We start from the raw sequence: 18,750 nt of genomic DNA, 5'->3' as shown, positions 1-18,750 counted from the left end.
GTCAGTACCTGGCAAATATGTACTATTCAATATTAAAATGCATAGAGGCGACTTTAGAACTGAAATTGAGCCACAAAGCAGCAGCTAAAACTACTGCAGAATCTGCAATATTGTCTTACATCAAAACAAAGAGAAAAATAGAAAATAGAAGAGTCAGAAAAAAAGAATGATTGGAGAAAAAGAAAAGGTTAGAGGGCAGAGGTACATTGCTGATTATGCAGGCCAGTGCCTACTGCATGTCCTGTATACGTGCGTGTGCGTGTGTGTGTGTGTGTGTGAGAGAGAGAGCTCTCGTGTCCAGGCGGTGTGTGTAGTGACGTATCACCTCATACTGGGGGCTGTGTCCTGGGTCATTGGGGACAGCGTGGGGACAGATGGCAGGTTGGCGCTGGCTGATCCTGGTGGAAACCAGAGAGCCTCATTATTAGTCTGGGAGCAGGACAGAACAGTAGACACACACACAAACAGAAGAGCACGCACACACACACACACACACACACAGATACACACACACACCTCCCTCATCCACCTCAATGCATTACCACAGAAAGAAAGGAGTGGAGCATAAATGTGGTTTCTGGTGATAATCCAGTGTTTCATTATTAGTATCAGTATCATTATTAGTCTGGTAGCAGGATCGGACAATACATCGGCCCTCCTCCACACCAATACATTACTGCACTGAAGGAACCGAGTGGCTCAATAAATCTGGTGAGGGTTTCAGAGGGTTTCCATTCTAATGATATAGAACGGGTGGATTTATGTTTAAAGCGGACCGTGTGTGTGGGATAAGTGTAGTGTAATTGTCTGGTGTTAGATAGTGGATGATGTAGAGTTGGCTCCATACGTCTTCCTTCCACTTGGAAATTCATAGGCATAGATCATTTTGTGCATGTATGGCCTAATTAATGCTACATTCATCAGGGAATCTTCATGCAGATTTTTTTTTACAAACCAGCATGGATAGTAGCAGGGTTTTTCTATTACATTTTTACATTTACATTTTAGTCATTTAGCAGACGCTCTTATCCAGAGCGACTTACAGTTAGTGAGTGCATACATTTTCATACTGGCTCCCTGTGGGAATCGAACCCACAACCCTGGCGTTGCAAGCGCCATGCTCTACCAACTGAGCTACACGGGACGGCCATACATTTTACACACCACTATGCATACAGGATTCGCTTGCCTTTTGAGCTGATATTGAACTGAACAATTTTAAAATGTTCTGGTAAATAATGAAAATTATTTCATTTAAAGTAAGCAAAACATTAGTAATTTTTTTATTAACAGGTTTGCTTTCATCGCTTTCGGCGCATATTCATGAAATGACTTGGTGGCGCTTTACGACACCGTCCTCTCGGCAGAGACACACAAGTCTATAACGTCTACAAAGCACAACGTTTGATTGATCTGGTCATAAATTCAATTTCACTGTCGCCCATAAATTCCATAATGCCCGGCTGAATACGTGGAGGCGATTCCTCTGGTGTTTGGTGGGCTTGTTTCTCCAGCCGTAGGGGAAGGTCTCAGAGCAGGGATAACTCTTAGGGAATGACAGGCTGTGGTGTGGACTGGAATGTGTGTGTGTGGACACGGGGGCCTGTCTTTAAGCACCACTGTGTTGTGTGGCCTGCTGAGAGGCTCCCGGTGGACATGAAGTAGCTCCTTCAAACAGTGGAGGAGTAAATTAACTTATCTCCATCAATCCTCCCACTGGCCCCCCTTAAACACACACACACACACACTCTCTCTCTCTCTCTTCACCCCCTTTCACACACACTCCTCTCAAACCGCACACGCAAACATTACCCAACTAACACTATAGCAATCTACATGCACAATCTCCTAAAACACAGACACACACATAAAACATGCTCTATCCACACACAAGACGACAGGCCATGAAAGGAAATGTCAATAGGTCTTCTGCCCAGTGTTTACCCACTATCACCATGGACTAAAGGAGACATACTCCTCTCAGTAGACAAGACTGCTACTTGAGTTGAAAGGAATTTGAGCACTTTTATTAAGCTGAGTGCATAGAAAAGAACCTGGACTTGATATAGCTTGTAGATAATCTATAATTCTATAACTTGCCATGCATAATTTATCATTCATATAAGCTGTATAATTCCTAGAACACACAGAATATCAGTCCTTCTTTACCTATTGTCAACATGACATCATTACATTTAAGCCAAACCAACAGAGATACCCCATTAAGACAGAGTAAAAGTCAATATTTGGGCTGCAGTCAGAGTCCTGTACTAAACTCAGCAAAAAAAGAAACGTCCCTTTTTCAGGACCCTGTCTTTCAAAGATAATTCGTAAAAATCCAAATAACTTCACAGATCTTCATTGTAAAGGGTTTAAACACTGTTTCCCATGCTTGTTCAATGAACCATAAACATTTAATGAACATGCACGTGTGGAACAGTCGTTAAGACACTAAAAGCTTACAGACGGTAGGCAATTAAGGTCACAGTTATGAAAACTTAGGACACTAAAGAGGCCTTTCTACTGACTCTGAAAAGAAAGATGCCCAGGGACCCTGCTCATCTGCGTGAACGTGTCTTAGGCATGCTGCAAGGAGGCATGAGGACTGCAGATGTGGCCAGGGCAATAAATTGCAATGTCAGTACTGTGAGACGCCTAAGACAGCGCTACAGGAAGACAGGACGGAGAGCTGATCGTCCTCGCAGTGGCAGACCACGTGTAACAACACCTGCACAGGATTGGGACATCCGAATATTACACCTGCGGGACAGGTACAGGATGGCAACAACAACTGCCTGAGTTACACCAGGAACGCACAATCCCTCCATCAGTGCTCACACTGTCCGCAATAGGCTGAGAGAGGTTTGACTGAGGGCTTGTGGGCCTGTTGTAAGGCAGGTCTTCACCAGACATCACCGGCAACAACGTCGCCTATGGGCACAAACCCACCGTCGCTGGACCAGACAGGACTGGCAAAAAGTGCTCTTCACTGACGAGTCGTGGTTTTGTCTCAACAGGAGTGATGATCGGATTCTCGTTTATCGTCAAAGGAATGAGAGTTACACCGAGGCCTGTACAACGGAGCGGGATCGATTTGGAGGTGGAGGGTCCGTCATGGTCTGGGGCGGTGTGTCACAGCATCATCGGTCAGAGCTTGTTGTCATTGCAGGCAATCTCAACGCTGTGCGTTACAGGGAAGACATCCTCCTCCCTCATGTGGTACCCTTCCTGCAGGCTCATCCTGACATGACCCTCCAGCATGACAATGCCACCAGCCATACTGCTCGTTCTGTGCGTGATTTCCTGCAAGACAGGAATGTCAGTGTTCTGCCATGGCCAGCGAAGAGCCCGGATCTCATTCCCATTGAGCACGTCTGGGACCTGTTGGATCGAAGGGTGAAGTCTAGGGCCATTCCCCCCAGAAATGTCCGGGAACTTGAAGGTGCCTTGGTGGAAGAGTGGGGTAACATCTCACAGCAAGAACTGGCAAATCTGGTCCAGTCCATGAGGACGAGATGCACTGCAGTACTTAATGGTGGCCACACCAGATACTGACTGTTACTTTTCATTTTGTCCCCCCCCCCCCTTTGTTCAGGGACACATTATTCCATTTCTGTTAGTCAAATGTCTGTGGAACTTGTTCAGTTTATGTCTCAGTTGTTGAATCTTATTATGTTCATACTAATATTTACCGAAAATAAACGCAGTTGACAGTGAGAGGACGTTTCTTTTTTTGCTGAGTTTATATAGCGTCTGACAGTAATCCCTGTATTCCTTGATAACGCACTAAACCTGTAATAATGTTCTTCTGTCTGTCTGCTCTGCTGTGTTCCAGGCTAACTGGATTACACAGCGTGGAGGGAGCATTCAGAAATACACACTGAAATACTAAACTACATTTTTACATTCCCATTTTAGTCATTTAGCAGACTGTCTTTATCCTTACAGGAGCAATTAGGGTTAAGTGCCTTGCTCAAGGGCACATCGACAGTCGGCATGGGTATTCGAACCAGCGACCATTCGGTTTCTGGCCCAACGCTCTCAACCACTAGGCTACCTGCCGCCCTATACTGAGGGACTGATCTACTTAACCTACCATAGAAGTACTCTTTGGGCTTAAGGAGGCAGATCAGGGACTGTGGCATCAACACAGGGTTTAGGAAGGATAAGATGACTACATTACTGTCAGATAAGTTGCAATACTGTGACACTTTCTGTATTTTCAAAGTTCTATATCTTGAATACTTCACTGCTGACTCAACAGTGGACTAATGAAACAAATACCAAAATATAGTTTTTTAGTGGTATTTTCCACTAGATGGGCTTGGCTATCTGGTATTCTTGGTGTTGTCAGTCCTTCCACCTTATATATTTTCCGTGCTGACGTATTCTTCGATGCAGCTCAGACGTGCTGTCTCTGTAGCATGGTAACCTTACTGCTGGGACACCTACAGTAACCTTCCTTCTAATGTCTGGGACTCACCGGCTGTAGCCTCAGCGGTGGTTCTCTGGGAGGCATCGCCTGTGGAAACCACGGCAACATTGTTGACTGGTGTCCCGGCGGCCGCCACAGCAGCGGCGGCTGATTGGACAGGAGTGGAGGAGCCTGGGGACCGAGCCCCGCCCACCTTCTTGGGCGCCACCCGAACGCTTCTGTCAACAAAAAAGAGTAAATATTTTGTTGAAAAAATTTGTTGAATACCATTAAAACACACATTATAAAATGCATTCCCTGAGACGACAGAATAACTATGGACATAAGAACAGAACTTTTGTCATTCCAGAATATTAACAATCGTGATGATGTCAGCTTAGTACGCATATTGCATAGAGAGATGTGACTGACAAGAATCAGGCTGCAGCATGCTAGAACAACAGTATAGGATCCCATTTAGACAGTAGAGAGTCATTAGAGGCCTATTTCCCTGACACAGAATATTCAGTAATGGCTGCATCCATCTTGCCTGAAATCGATTGGCTTCCTGCATCACTCACTCACTCAGTCAGTCAGTAAACATTGTGATTTATTAGCAGAAAGTGGGCCCATCCACCATTATAAATAGTATTAAAGCTTCAATACAAAGGTATCAGCAGATAAACCTGCTCTTTCTTCCACAATATAGTTCAAAGAAAAGAAGCTGCCGCAGATTGTTCTTGCAATGTATCACATTTGTTTTGAGCCAACAATTCGGACACAGCCTCTTTGTAGTTGCATGTTTTACTCCTCTACTATTGTTTAAAACACATGGATAACAGACATGGCCATAGACCCACAGCAGAAGCTGTAGTAAACTACTTTACTCTTAGGCTACCTTAGGTTACACCAGGGGTGGGCAACATGCGGCTCGCGGGCAGGATCTGGCCCGCGAGCCCATTCAATCTGTCCCGATGGAGGTTTGGGTTAAAAAGCACTCCAGGCCACTTTTGAACGTCTAAAACTATATAGAAAGTACGTAGAAGTTATAATGGACCTATACGTTTACACTGTATCCCTGTCCTTAAGGCCCCTACTGTACACTATGGGCCAGTGTTGGAGAAGTCCTGGTGTACTCCCATCCATAACACAGTGGTCTGGTATAGGTTACAGACGACATGGACGTCGATTAAGGCAGCCCCCCCGCACCTCTCGGATTCAGAGGGGTTAAACACATTTCGGTTGAATGCATTCAGTTGTGCAACGGACTAGGAATCCCCCTTTCCCTTACCAATACTGTCCCACTATATCCCTCTACAGTATGGGTCCTAGTGTACTACCATACATAACATATAGTGATCTGGTGCACTACTTCAGTCAGAGGTTACTAATACCGCTGGCAGCTACTGTAACCTACAGGCTCGTGTCAGAGTCTTGGTGTACTTCCGTACAGTATTCTAATTCTACAGTAGCAGTATTTTAGTCTCAGGTTACTCATTCTGGTTACTAATACAACTGTATCCCTCTCCCTAGGGGCCAGTGTTGTAGGAGACCTGGTGTCCTCTTATCCATAACATCCATACAGGAAGAGAGTGGAAACAGCATCTGGATAAAGCTGTCAGTTAAACTAGGCTTCCTGACAGGCCAGTGGCCCTATCAAAGTAGGCCTGGGTCTTCTTATCAGTGCTGACACAGGGGGAGCATGGCCTTATCACTACCTACTGGTCACACACACACACACGTATGCAGGCACACTCATACAGACACACAAAGATACACAAGCGTGCGTACACACACACACACATACACAGACAGAGAAACACAAACACACACACACATAGAGGAGTATGTAGACTGGGCTCTAGTAGCTCAGCAGACAGAAAGCTGGCGTTGGTATCAAAGCAGGGCCTGGATGATTTAAGATGGCAGATGACACACATTAGGCTGAAGGTACTTTGGATGTTAAACACTGACTGGTTCTGACCCCGCTGTGATCTATGCTCCAGGATGATACAGTCTGGCTGCAGAAATACCAGCAACGGTTAGTCTACTGTCTTAACAGTTTCCCCCTCAGGAGACTGAAAAGATTTGGCACGTGTCCTCAGATCCTCAAAAAGTTCTACAGCTGCACCATTGAGAGCATCCTGCCTGGTATGGCAACTGCTCGGCCTCCGACCGCAAGGCACTACAGAGGGTAGTGCGTACGGCCCAGTACATCACTGGGGCCAAGCTTCCTGCCATCCAGGACCTCTATACCAGGCGGTGTAAGAGGAAGGCCCTAAAAATGGTCAAAGACTCCAGCCACCCTAGTCATAGACTGTTCTCTCTGCTACCGCACGGCAAGCGGTACCGGAGCACCAAGTCTAGGTCCAAAAGGATTCTTAACAGCGTCTATCCCCAAGCCATAAGACTAGAGAACAGCTAATCAAATGGCTACCTAGACTATTTGCATTGCCGTGCCACCCCCCCTCTTTTACGCTGCTGCTACTCTCTGTTTATTATTTATGCATAGTCACTTTAACTCTACCTACATGTACATATTACCTCAACTAACCGGTGCCCCCGCACATTGACTCTGTACCAGTACCCCCTGTTTATAGCCTCGCTACTGTTATTTTACTGCTTACATAATTTGCTATTTTTATTTTTTCTATCTATTTTTTACTTAACACTTATTTTTCTTAAAACTGCATTGTTGGTTAAGGGCTTGTAAGTAAGTATTTCACTGTTGTATTCGGCGCATGTGACAGATAATTTGATTTGATTTGATTTCACACACACTGTATAGTACATACAGGTAATGTTTTAGCTGCTTCTGTTGAATGCACTTATGGTAAGTTGCTCTGGATAAGAGTGTTTAACATAATTTCTCAAATGTAAAATGTATTCCACACTGATAGACGTCTTATTTAGAGAATAGGGTTAATGTACATAATGTACATAGTAAATTCCGTCCATACCATCATTGAACTAGAATCAAGCCAATCGCAGTTTTATTGCCAATACCGCTGATCTATAATTGTGGTACTGTATAACTATCTGCAGTTAAAATGTTGAATCTGTCCCATTAATATGACTTAAAGGGACAGTTGACCCAAATTACAAAATTACATTGATTTCTTTACCCGGTAAGCAGCCTATGGGCAAGGTATGACAGCAATCCATGCTTTGGTTTAGTTTTCTAGGCACTGTTTACACATGCTAACGTTTTAGCATTTGTGGAACAAATTCCATTCATGTCATGTCATGTCATTTTTCGTGCATCATGTCAAAATAATTTATAAGTGACTTTGATGTGCGTCACAATCAATTTGAGATACTTTTATAACATGCCCTTTACATCAAAAATAGAGATTTGGTTGTAAAACGTAAACTTCTCCTTGGAGCTTAATTAATGGCCATACTTCTGAACAGTAAAGAACAGAAGAAATAGGAATGAATATGCTAGCTAATTAGCCTCGGCACACAGTTAAAAACCCATCACTGTCCCTTTGCAGTGGTTGATAACAATTATCCTATTCTGCATTAAACGTATCCTATTCTGCATTAAGCCAAAGATTAATTATTTTGTAGATCAAACAATCAAATGGGATGACTCTCCAGCACCCCAGCATGCTAAGCAATAACTTTAAACATAGGCACTCACTTTCTCACTCACACTCTCAGCCTGTAAGCACATTCAACTCTTAGGAATAGCACAGATTAATGAAATTGCTTGTGTTTACAAGGCGGCGAGCCCGGTTATTGGTTAAAACCTCTAAATTATTCAGGCCCTGCCAACCCGAAACCCAGAGAGCCCAGAGCTCTGCTTTTCCCAGCTCCTCTCCTGGTCGTAGGTTTAATAGTAACAGCCAAGCACCTGCTCTGACAGCTGATTAAATTGACAGGAGCGTGGGGCTCAACGATAAGTGTAGCTAATAACCTAACTGAATAATTTAAAGGCCTGAGCTGCTGGGGAACAGATGGAGAACCAAACACTGAACCCCAACCCTGTACCGCTATACACTAACATGCACACATTCACACACGTACACACACACACCTCCCCATGGGCTTGACATAGCCTGGCCTCTCTTACTCATGACCAGTGCAGAACCAGACCATGGTCTCCCCTGTCTCTCTCCCGCCGCCGTCTACACCTCTCTCCCTGGGTGCTTCACGTCAGCACCACCCCTGATACTAGTGACTACCATCCAATCTAGTCAGTATCTGATCAGCTGAGTTTACTAGATAGGCCTTTCCCTTCTGGTATGACTTAGAGTAGACATATCTGTCACTGCCATTTCTGATGGCTAGAGTACAGAGTATGTTCATTATTTTATCATCCAACACATCATGCAATACTAGCTACACATGTTCATGTATCGTGTTTTCAAACATGGTTCAAACTGCAAATGAACAACAGGCCATTAGTCAGATTCCACATAGGAATCGTTAAGTTGGATGAACTATATTTAAAATTCCCAAGTGGACGTTGAGGTAAGCATCAGATTCCCACCAGAGCCCAGCTTTACAGGACACATTGAAGTAAACATCCTTATGAACGCTAACTGCATGTATCATACTGTTGCCCCCTCCAGAAAGGCAGCCCCCCCATTCTCCTGTTTACCATTATGGCTTATTCATGTAAGGGGATGTGGATGGGGGTGGGGGGGGGCTGTCTTTCTGTGTCCCATGCAGTCTAGCTTTGATCTCCCACCTCTCCCTCTCATTTCATGCAGCCCTGTGCATGTGAATCAAGCCTCCTATGATCTTTATTTCCCCCTAACAACAACCCCTTCCCATGACTTTCAGTCACAACGTCCGGTTGGACCTGGCCTTGATGACATCAGCGATTAATGACAGTAGTGTTTGGCCTGAGGACAGCAGAGGTGGTGAGAAAGAAGGCGGAGCTGGAGCACCCTCCATGTCTCTCCTAGTGTGACAGGGGATCACACTAAAGGTTCCTATTCAAGGAGACCCACTGCCATCTATCTGGTCTGACAAGTACAGTGGGGAAAAAAAGTATTTAGTCAGCCACCAATTGTGCAAGTTCTCCCACTTAAAAAGATGAGAGAGGCCTGTAATTTTCATCATAGGTACACATCAACTATGACAGACAAATTGAGAAAAAAAATTCCAGAAAATCACTTTGTAGGATTTTTTATGAATTTATTTGCAAATTATGGTGGAAAATAAGTATTTGGTCACCTACAAACAAGCAAGATTTCTGGCTCTCACAGACCTGTAACTTCTTCTTTAAGAGGCTCCTCTGTCCTCCACTCGTTACCTGTATTAATGGCACTTGTTTGAACTTGTTATCAGTATAAAAGACACCTGTCCACAACCTCAAACAGTCACACTCCAAACTCCACTATGGCCAAGACCAAAGAGCTGTCAAAGGACACCAGAAACAAAATTGTAGACCTGCACCAGGCTGGGAAGACTGAATCTGCAATAGGTAAGCAGCTTGGTTTGAAGAAATCAACTGTGGGAGCAATTATTAGGAAATGGAAGACATACAAGACCACTGATAATCTCCCTCGATCTGGGGCTCCACGCAAGATCTCACCCCGTGGGGTCAAATTGATCACAAGAACGGTGAGCAAAATCCCAGAACCACACGGGGGGACCTAGTGAATGACCTGCAGAGAGCTGGGAACAAAGTAACAAAGCCTACCATCAGTAACACACTACGCCGCCAGGGACTCAAATCCTGCAGTGCAAGACGTGTCCCCCTGCTTAAGCCAGTACATATCCAGGCCCGTCTGAAGTTTGCTAGAGTGCATTTGGATGATCCAGAAGAGGATTGGGAGAATGTCATATGGTCAGATGAAACCAAAATATAACTTTTTGGTAAAAACTCAACTCGTCGTGTTTGGAGGACAAAGAATGCTGAGAGAACACCATACCTACTGTGAAGCATGGGGGGTGGAAACATCATGCTTTGGGGCTGTTTTTCTGCAAAGGGACCAGGACGACTGATCCGTGTAAAGGAAAGAATCAATGGGGCCATGTATCGTGAGATTTTGAGTGAAAACCTCCTTCCATCAGCAAGGGCATTGAAGATGAAACGTGGCTGGGTCTTTCAGCATGACAATGATCCCAAACACACCGCCCGGGCAACGAAGGAGTGGCTTCGTAAGAAGCATTTCAAGGTCCTGGAGTGGCCTAGCCAGTCTCCAGATCTCAACCCCATAGAAAATCTTTGGAAGGAGTTGAAAGTCCGTGTTGCCCAGCGACAGCCCCAAAACATCACTGCTCTAGAGGAGATCTGCATGGAGGAATGGGCCAAAATACCAGCAACAGTGTGTGAAAACCTTGTGAAGACTTACAGAAAACGTTTGACCTGTGTCATTGCCAACAAAGGGTATATAACAAAGTATTGACAAAACTTTTGTTATTGACCAAATACTTATTTTCCACCATAATTTGCAAATAAATTCATTAAAAATCCTATAATGTGATTTTCTGGATTTTTTTTTCTCATTTTGTCTTTCATAGTTGACGTGTACCTATGATGAAAATTACAGGCCTCTCTCATCTTTTTAAGTGGGAGAACTTGCACAATTGGTGGCTGACTAAATACTTTTTTGCCCCACTGTATCTCTGTCATGGCAGTATGCCGTTTGTTGATTACAGTATGTTCAAGTGCCAATGAGCAACTAGCTATGATATTTGCACTCAATAAGTTCACTTACAATTCCTTACCATAAAACATATTTTCAACACGGCCGATCTTTGCTTTACAATTCATGGGAGGCCCATTACAAGGCATGTGGCAAGTCTAACTTACGGCATTCAAAATGCCTTACTAACACAAATGTCAAACTAACACCCACATTTCTGCTGTAACATGCCATGTAAATCACACTGCTATTCTGCCTCCCTTAGATGACACTGTTTACCAGGGCTCTGGTTAGCATCAGCAAATATTTGCGGACTTTCTGTCATAACACGGGCACATCCCCGAGACGTATGTATGTATGGCGGAATCTAGCCGACCGGGCCTCCATCTCTCTGCCTAGTAAATAAATCAGAGTGATACTTCACCTCTGACCCCCTGCAATTTTTATCTGGGAGATCCTACTTTTTCCACACTCGTAAATGTAAAACCCTGGGACCAGTTATGTGGACGGAGGAAGGACGGTTGGTTCCCATGTTTTGGCGTAGGTGTCAGTGTAGAACGTCAGTGTGGCTGTCTGTCTGCACCAGGACATTATGATGAACTAGTGCTGTGTGTTTGAGCATGAGGTACCGGAGTAGAGCTAGGCGATAGGGACAAAAACCCATATTGGGATAAATTGCCTTAATTGGTGTGATAACGATAACTAAAACAATAGGTTTATAATATGAATGTACACCACAGTTTAAAAAATATATAATTTAAACTACAACTACTAGTTTGACGGTTGTAGCCATCAATTGTCCCATTAACAAATCACTCATATTAGTACATTTATTTCATTTCAAACATCACATTTCTCTAGTATAGGCTACTTATCATCATGAACGATACTTGCAAAATGCCTGTGATAAGTGATCGGTGGTGTCAAAAAAAAATCTGTTTATCTTCCCAGCTCCATTTCAGTGATCAGATGAACTTATATCATAGAGAAGTATCTTGTTCATTACTGTCAGATTCATATTCATTTGTTGTCTTAAAAAATGATTCAAATCTAAAATAAATACATTCTGGGAACTATTTTAACCATTTCAAATACACCTACATTTACACTATGCAGTTTGGATATGCTCTTACGGCATTTCACTACAAACTGACTGAAAATGAAAGCCTAAAAGCCTGCACTCTCACACAGACGGTAGAGATTATAGTAGACCTGAGAGAAAGAGAGAGAGGGAGAGGGATAGGGAGAGAGGGAGAGGGAGAGGGAGAGGGAGAGGGAGAGAGAGAGAGAGAGAGAGAGAGAGAGGAACAGGGCAGAGCAGAGCCCAGACCTGAACACAGCAACACAGTAGAGACCAGGAACCATCAAGATAACCAGGCACCGAGCCAGAGGTTTGGGGGTCTGGGGGGGTAGGCGGATCCTGGTGGGAGATAAAGGTAGAGAACCAGAGGAGGGGTGTGCTGACCTGGGAACCCCAGCCGCCGGGCCTTCATCTCTGGGTTAGAGGGGCCGGGAGCTGCCTGGGCTGGGGCCCACTGGGGCTCCCTGTGGCGAGGTAGAGCTGTTACTCTATGCTCTCCAGCTCTCCTCTTCAACGCTAACGGCCCCGGGAGCCGCTCTAATCCCACCAGATATGAGGAGCGCCCAGAGTCCTGACAAAGCATTCCACAGATAAAGAGGCTGAGGATCACAGGGATGCCTCGGAATTCCCACAGATTTGAAGAGGAGGAGGGGGGGTGATGGAGAAATGGTTTCTTTCTTCCTTGGCATGAGAACCTTGACTAGGGGGGATCTTGTTCTCTCTATCCCTCTTGCTCTTTCTTTCTCTTTCTCTCTCTCTCTTTCTCTCTCTCTCTCTCTCTCTCTCTCTGTCCTCTCCATCTCCTCCCTCTCTCTTTTTCTCTCTCCACGCTTCCTTTGTGTCTGGTGTGCCACAGGGACAATTCCCCCAAATGCAAACCAGACCTCGTCCTCAGTCAGTTCTCTCTCACTTAGAGACGTCTGTATAGCTACAGTACACCTACACCACACACGGCACCGCCTTGCGTTCCCACTAAGTCTCTGACTGCTCGCCCCCTCATTCCATAGGGGATCCAACTAGCCAGCTTCTCTTTCCGTTATTTTAGTACCAGACAGACAGACAGACAGACAGACAGACAGACAGACAGACAGACAGACAGACAGACAGACAGACAGACAGACAGACAGACAGACAGACAGACAGACAGACAGACAGACAGACAGACAGACGAGACAGACAGACAGACAGACAGACAGACAGACAGACAGACAGACAGAACAGACAGACAGACAGACAGACAGACGACAGACAGACAGACAGACAGACAGACAGACAGACAGACAGACAGACAGACAGACAGACAGACAGACAGACAGACAGACAGACAGACAGACAGACAGACAGACAGACAGACAGACAGACAGACAGACAGACAGACAGACAGACAGACAGAACAGACAGACAGACAGAACAGACAGACAGACAGACAGACAGACAGACAGACAGACAGACAGACAGACAGACAGACAGACAGACAGACAGACAGACAGACAGACAGACAGACAGACAGACAGACAGACAGACAGACAGACAGACAGACAGACAGACAGACAGACAGACAGACAGACAGACAGACAGACAGACAGACAGACAGACAGACAGACAGACAGACAGACAGACAGACAGACAGACAGACAGACAGACAGACAGACAGACAGACAGACAGACAGACAGACAGACAGACAGACAGACAGACAGACAGACAGACAGACAGACAGACAGACAGACAGACAGACAGACAGACAGACAGACAGACAGACAGACAGACAGACAGACAGACAGACAGACAGACAGACAGACAGACAGACAGACAGACAGACAGACAGACAGACAGACAGACAGACAGACAGACAGACAGACAGACAGACAGACAGACAGACAGACAGACAGACAGACAGACAGACAGACAGACAGACAGACAGACAGACAGACAGACAGACAGACAGACAGACAGACAGACAGACAGACAGACAGACAGACAGACAGACAGACAGACAGACAGACAGACAGACAGACAGACAGACAGACAGACAGACAGACAGACGACAGACAGACAGACAGACAGACAGACAGACAGACAGACAGACAGACAGACAGACAGACAGACAGACAGACAGACAGACAGACAGACAGACAGACAGACAGACAGACAGACAGACAGACAGACAGACAGACAGACAGACAGACAGACAGACAGACAGACAGACAGACAGACAGACAGACAGACAGACAGACAGACAGACAGACAGACAGACAGACAGACAGACAGACAGACAGACAGACAGACAGACAGACAGACAGACAGACAGACAGACAGACAGACAGACAGACAGACAGACAGACAGACAGACAGACAGACAGACAGACAGACAGACAGACAGACAGACAGACAGACAGACAGACAGACTGCCTAGCCCACGGTGCAGACAGAGAGAAAGAAAGACTGGGAGAGAGAGAGATGAAATAGAGAAGCTATTAAATATCAGTGACATGGTGAAAAGAAACAGCTTCCTGCTGGCTGCCACAGAGTTGTCTTTTAGATCACTCTCTCTCTCTCTCGCTTTCCCCCTTACTCTCTCTCTTCCTCTCTGCCTCTGGCAGATGCCTCTATTGTTTTGATGTGTTTTCCTGAAGACAGGTACTTTGTAGCACTGTTTATTTGTGTTGAGAAGACACGTCGAAAGGCAAACTAGGGAGCTACAGGGATGGGGTCGAGGGGGGAAGATACAAGAGTTTAAAAGGGGGCCTGTGATGGTGGTGGGTTTTTGATGTGATGCTTCATCGCCTTCACCCAGCACATGTTCATGTTGGACCGTTTCAAGGTAGGGACGGGAGGGGTTAAGAGATGTGAAGCTGTGAACCAGGTTTTCGAGAGGTATTTAAAAAGTTTGCAGACTCCGATACAGCCTTTGCGAGACTGACCCCTGATTCTAAAACTCTGTGGCCCACGTACCTGTCAAAGGATCTGAACTGGTTGGGGTTGTTTCCCATAGCAGTTCCCAGGAAGGCCGGCGGCAGAAGGCTGGGGTCCACCATGATGTCATCAGCAGGCACCGAGACCAGGCTCCGAAGGATGTCCTTCACGTTCTTCCCACCCCTGGCGTCCGCCGTGGGGTTGTCTCTGTGAACTCTGACCTCTGAGGAGAGGGTGGACAGGGCCTCGGACACGGCGTCGGGCCCCTGGGCGGTGGAGTCTGCCTCGCTGGGGGCCACGGAGGTATGGTCATCCCCGATGCCAGAGTCACGGCGACGGAGGGACACGCTGCTCTCCAGGTCGGGACCGCCAGAGATGGCACCACTGTCTGATGTGCGGAAACATTAAAGGAGGTTTATAAACATTGAGGACAAACCTGAACCTTCTACGTGCTTCAAAAATTACTTTGAGAATCTACTATAGCACATCTAAGAGATTGTGAAAACTATCAACACACCAGTACATTTCCAGACACATTCAAGACAATTGGACATTCCATTTAAAACTCATGTATAAGTGAGAGCTGGACATCTTGAAGGATGGACACTTGCAAGATGTAGCTCCTGCGTAGTCATATGGGTGAGGTGTGTACCTGCGCTCCTGGCAGACTGGCTGCGCTGGGGGTGTTTCTTGTCGTTTTGGGGCTCCAGGATGTCTCGGTACTTGGACACCATGAGAACAGAGATGAAGTAAACCACGGCCAGGGCCAAGAACTGAGCCTGCTTACTGTCCTCCTTTACCAAAACACACACAACATGCAACACAGCTATAATACAGTACAGTGCCAGTTTGTAATACGTTTTAATACGTACACATGTAGGATCTTAATTTGATCACCCTGTTTAAGAATAACTTGAGGTTTAAAAATGATTCTGAAATTTGAAATTTCAGACTTGATTTTCCCTTACGAAAAATGTAACACCTAAAAAAATGTCCATTAATTTTTATCCACATAATAACTGACATTTCCTGTTGCTGCAGGATTAGTTTCCTGCTGTAGCACACTGGCTGAAAATTAACATCCCATATCTGTACAGTATTTCAAAAAAGAAAATGATGGGATCGTCCAAAGACAGCAATAACAAGTTATTTCAATGCATAGGTACTGTTATTTATTTAAAAAGTTGACGCTTTGCCTCCCGAGTGGCGCAGCGGTCTAAGGCACTGCTTCCGGGTTAAGCGAGCGGGTGTTAAGAAGCGCGGCTTGGCGGGTCATGTTTCGGAGGACTCATGACTCGACCTTTGCCTCTCCCGAGCCCGTTGGGGAGTTGCAGCGATGAGACAAGATCATAATCACGAAATTGGGGAGGAAAAAAAGGGGGTAAAAATTACAACAACAACAAAAATTGTTAACGCTTTTCAACCTCAATCAGTCTTTGTCAAAGCTCTGTAAACTCACGATATCTCTGAAGACCACGGCTCTGAGGCGGTTGATGTCCATGTCCTGTAGGAGGCGGTCCATGTCTCTGACGGGAGACATCCCTCCTGTCACAACATCAACAGGGCTCTGCAGGTGTAGAACACACACACAGACACGCACACACACACACACACGCACACACACACAGACACGCACACACACACACACACACACACACACAGACACGCACACACAAACACACAGACAGACACGCACACACACACACATAATAATTTAAGCACCTATTGCTGGTTATTGCTGAAAATACCATTATCAGTTTTTATACTCTACCCACTAACCAAAACAATATATTACAAATGATAAATGATTGTCATTTAATGTGTATGTGTTAGCAGAGGTCAACCACAACGACCCACTCCACCATCAGCAGCTTAAGTGTTGAAAATCAACCCATGGGAAGTGTATAGTTGGCCAGCCCAGTCCACATACAGTCCAGTATCTGTCCCATCCAGTGGTATGTTATCCTTTTGAGACTCAGACCCTTAACATAATGGGTTTACCATAGAGCCACTCACTGCATTATGAATGAGATTTTACACACTGCTTTCAGGAAGAAAAACATGGATTTTTTTTTTACTGGAAGTCACTATATCAAATCAAAAGGCCAACAACGACAAAGGGCCTTGTCTAGTGTAACATACAGCAGCGGGCGAAGTAATGCAATAAGATATCAGCTAACGCAATAATAACACTCTGCTATTGCATAGGGAGGACCACAAAGGGATGGGTTCCTGTAGTTGTGCTGTGTGGGGAATTATTAGGATACAAAGGATGACTTACAGGGATGCTTACAATTCACTAAGTGCAGTGATCCTATTCAACTAATATACAGGAGGTGAAATGTAATCAATTATGGTATTTCTCCGTGTTATCTAGGGAGATGGGGAGGGGAGGGGAGGGGAATATTGCTAGAAAGTCAAGATTCCCGAAATGACAGAAGAGAGCGAAAGAGGGGGGGGGTCTGAAGGTAGAAGAGAGAGTCTGTGACTCAGTGAGGAGGGATGATACTACTTGCCTGCGCGGGCATGGACTTGGCGGCTCCCATGAGGCTTTGTAAAGCTTGCTGGCCACGGGCGCTGTCCTGGCTGGGCTTGAAGTGGGAGTGCTGCTGACACTCCAGACAGTTCCTCACAGCCATGGCACACACTGCAGAGAGAGAATGGAGAGAGAGAATGGAGAGAGATATTGGAGAGATATCAGAGAAAGAGAATGGAGAGATATATTGGAGAGAGATATATATTGGAGAGAGAGAATGGAGAGAGATATTGGAGCGAGAGAGAATGGAGAGAGATATTGGAGAGAGAGAATGGAGCGCGATATTGGCGAGAGAGATATTGGAGAGGGAGAATGAGGGTGTTGCGGTGGATGTATAAGTCAAATAAAATAGTATTTTATTTTACTGGTCCCGTACACATATTTTGAAGATGTTATCGGAGGTGCAGCAAAATGCTTATGTTTCTAGCTCCAACAGTGCAGTAATACCTAACAACACAAACGAGCAGAGTCCGGAATATAAATATAATATAAAGAAAAAGAAAATATTAAGATGGGCAGTCTGAGATATGGCATTTTCTTTGCAACTCTGCTTAGAAGGTCAGCATCCCGGAGTCGCCTCTTCACTGTTGACATTGAGACTGGTGTTTTGTGGGTACTATTTAATGAAGCTGCCAGTTGAGGACCTGTGAGGCGTCTGTTTCTCAAACTAGACACTAATGTATTTGTCCTCTTGCTCAGTTGTGCACCGGGGCCTCTCACTCCTCTTTCTATTCTGGTTAGAGCCAGTTTGCGCTGTTATGTGAAGGGAGTAGTACACAGCATTGTACGAGATCTTCAGTTTCTTGGCAATTTCTCACATGGAGTAGCCTTAATTTCTCCGAACAAGAATAGACTGACGAGTTTCAGAAGAAAGTTATTTGAGCCTGTAATCGAACCCACAATTGCTGATGCTCCAGATTCTCAACTAGTCTCAAGAAGGCCAGTTTTATTGCTTCTTTAATCAGCACAACAGTTTTCAGCTGTGCTAACATAATTGCAAAAGGGTTTTCTAATGATCAATTAGCCTTTTAAAATGATAAACTTGGATTAGCAAAACACAACGTGCCATTGGAACACAGGACTGATGGTTGCTGATAATTGGCCTCTGTAGATATTCCATAAAAAATCAGCCGTTTCCAGCTACAATAGCCATTTACAACATTAACCATGTCTACACTGTATTTCTGATCAATTTGA

At 45.2% G+C, this 18,750-nt stretch overlaps 1 protein-coding gene across 5 annotated transcripts in view; it reads right to left on the bottom strand.

The window, feature by feature from the left end:
* The window catches only part of lrba (LPS responsive beige-like anchor protein), a 290,109-nt gene that overhangs the window by 178,110 nt on the left and 93,249 nt on the right, over window positions 1-18,750 (bottom strand). For all 5 annotated transcript variants that reach the window (XM_045208535.1, XM_045208534.1, XM_045208539.1 and 2 more), the window contains exons 27-32: window positions 17,534-17,664; window positions 16,477-16,584; window positions 15,670-15,811; window positions 15,057-15,405; window positions 4,484-4,653; window positions 326-398 (exon numbers count right to left, since the gene is read on the bottom strand). In XM_045208535.1, coding sequence (XP_045064470.1) covers window positions 326-398; window positions 4,484-4,653; window positions 15,057-15,405; window positions 15,670-15,811; window positions 16,477-16,584; window positions 17,534-17,664 — 973 coding nt within the window. The remainder of the gene's footprint in view (window positions 1-325; window positions 399-4,483; window positions 4,654-15,056; window positions 15,406-15,669; window positions 15,812-16,476; window positions 16,585-17,533; window positions 17,665-18,750) is intronic.

This window comes from Coregonus clupeaformis, chromosome 3 (assembly GCF_020615455.1).
Source record: "Coregonus clupeaformis isolate EN_2021a chromosome 3, ASM2061545v1, whole genome shotgun sequence".
Classification (NCBI taxonomy): domain Eukaryota; kingdom Metazoa; phylum Chordata; class Actinopteri; order Salmoniformes; family Salmonidae; genus Coregonus; species Coregonus clupeaformis.
This window is presented reverse-complemented; position numbering and strand designations above follow the sequence as displayed.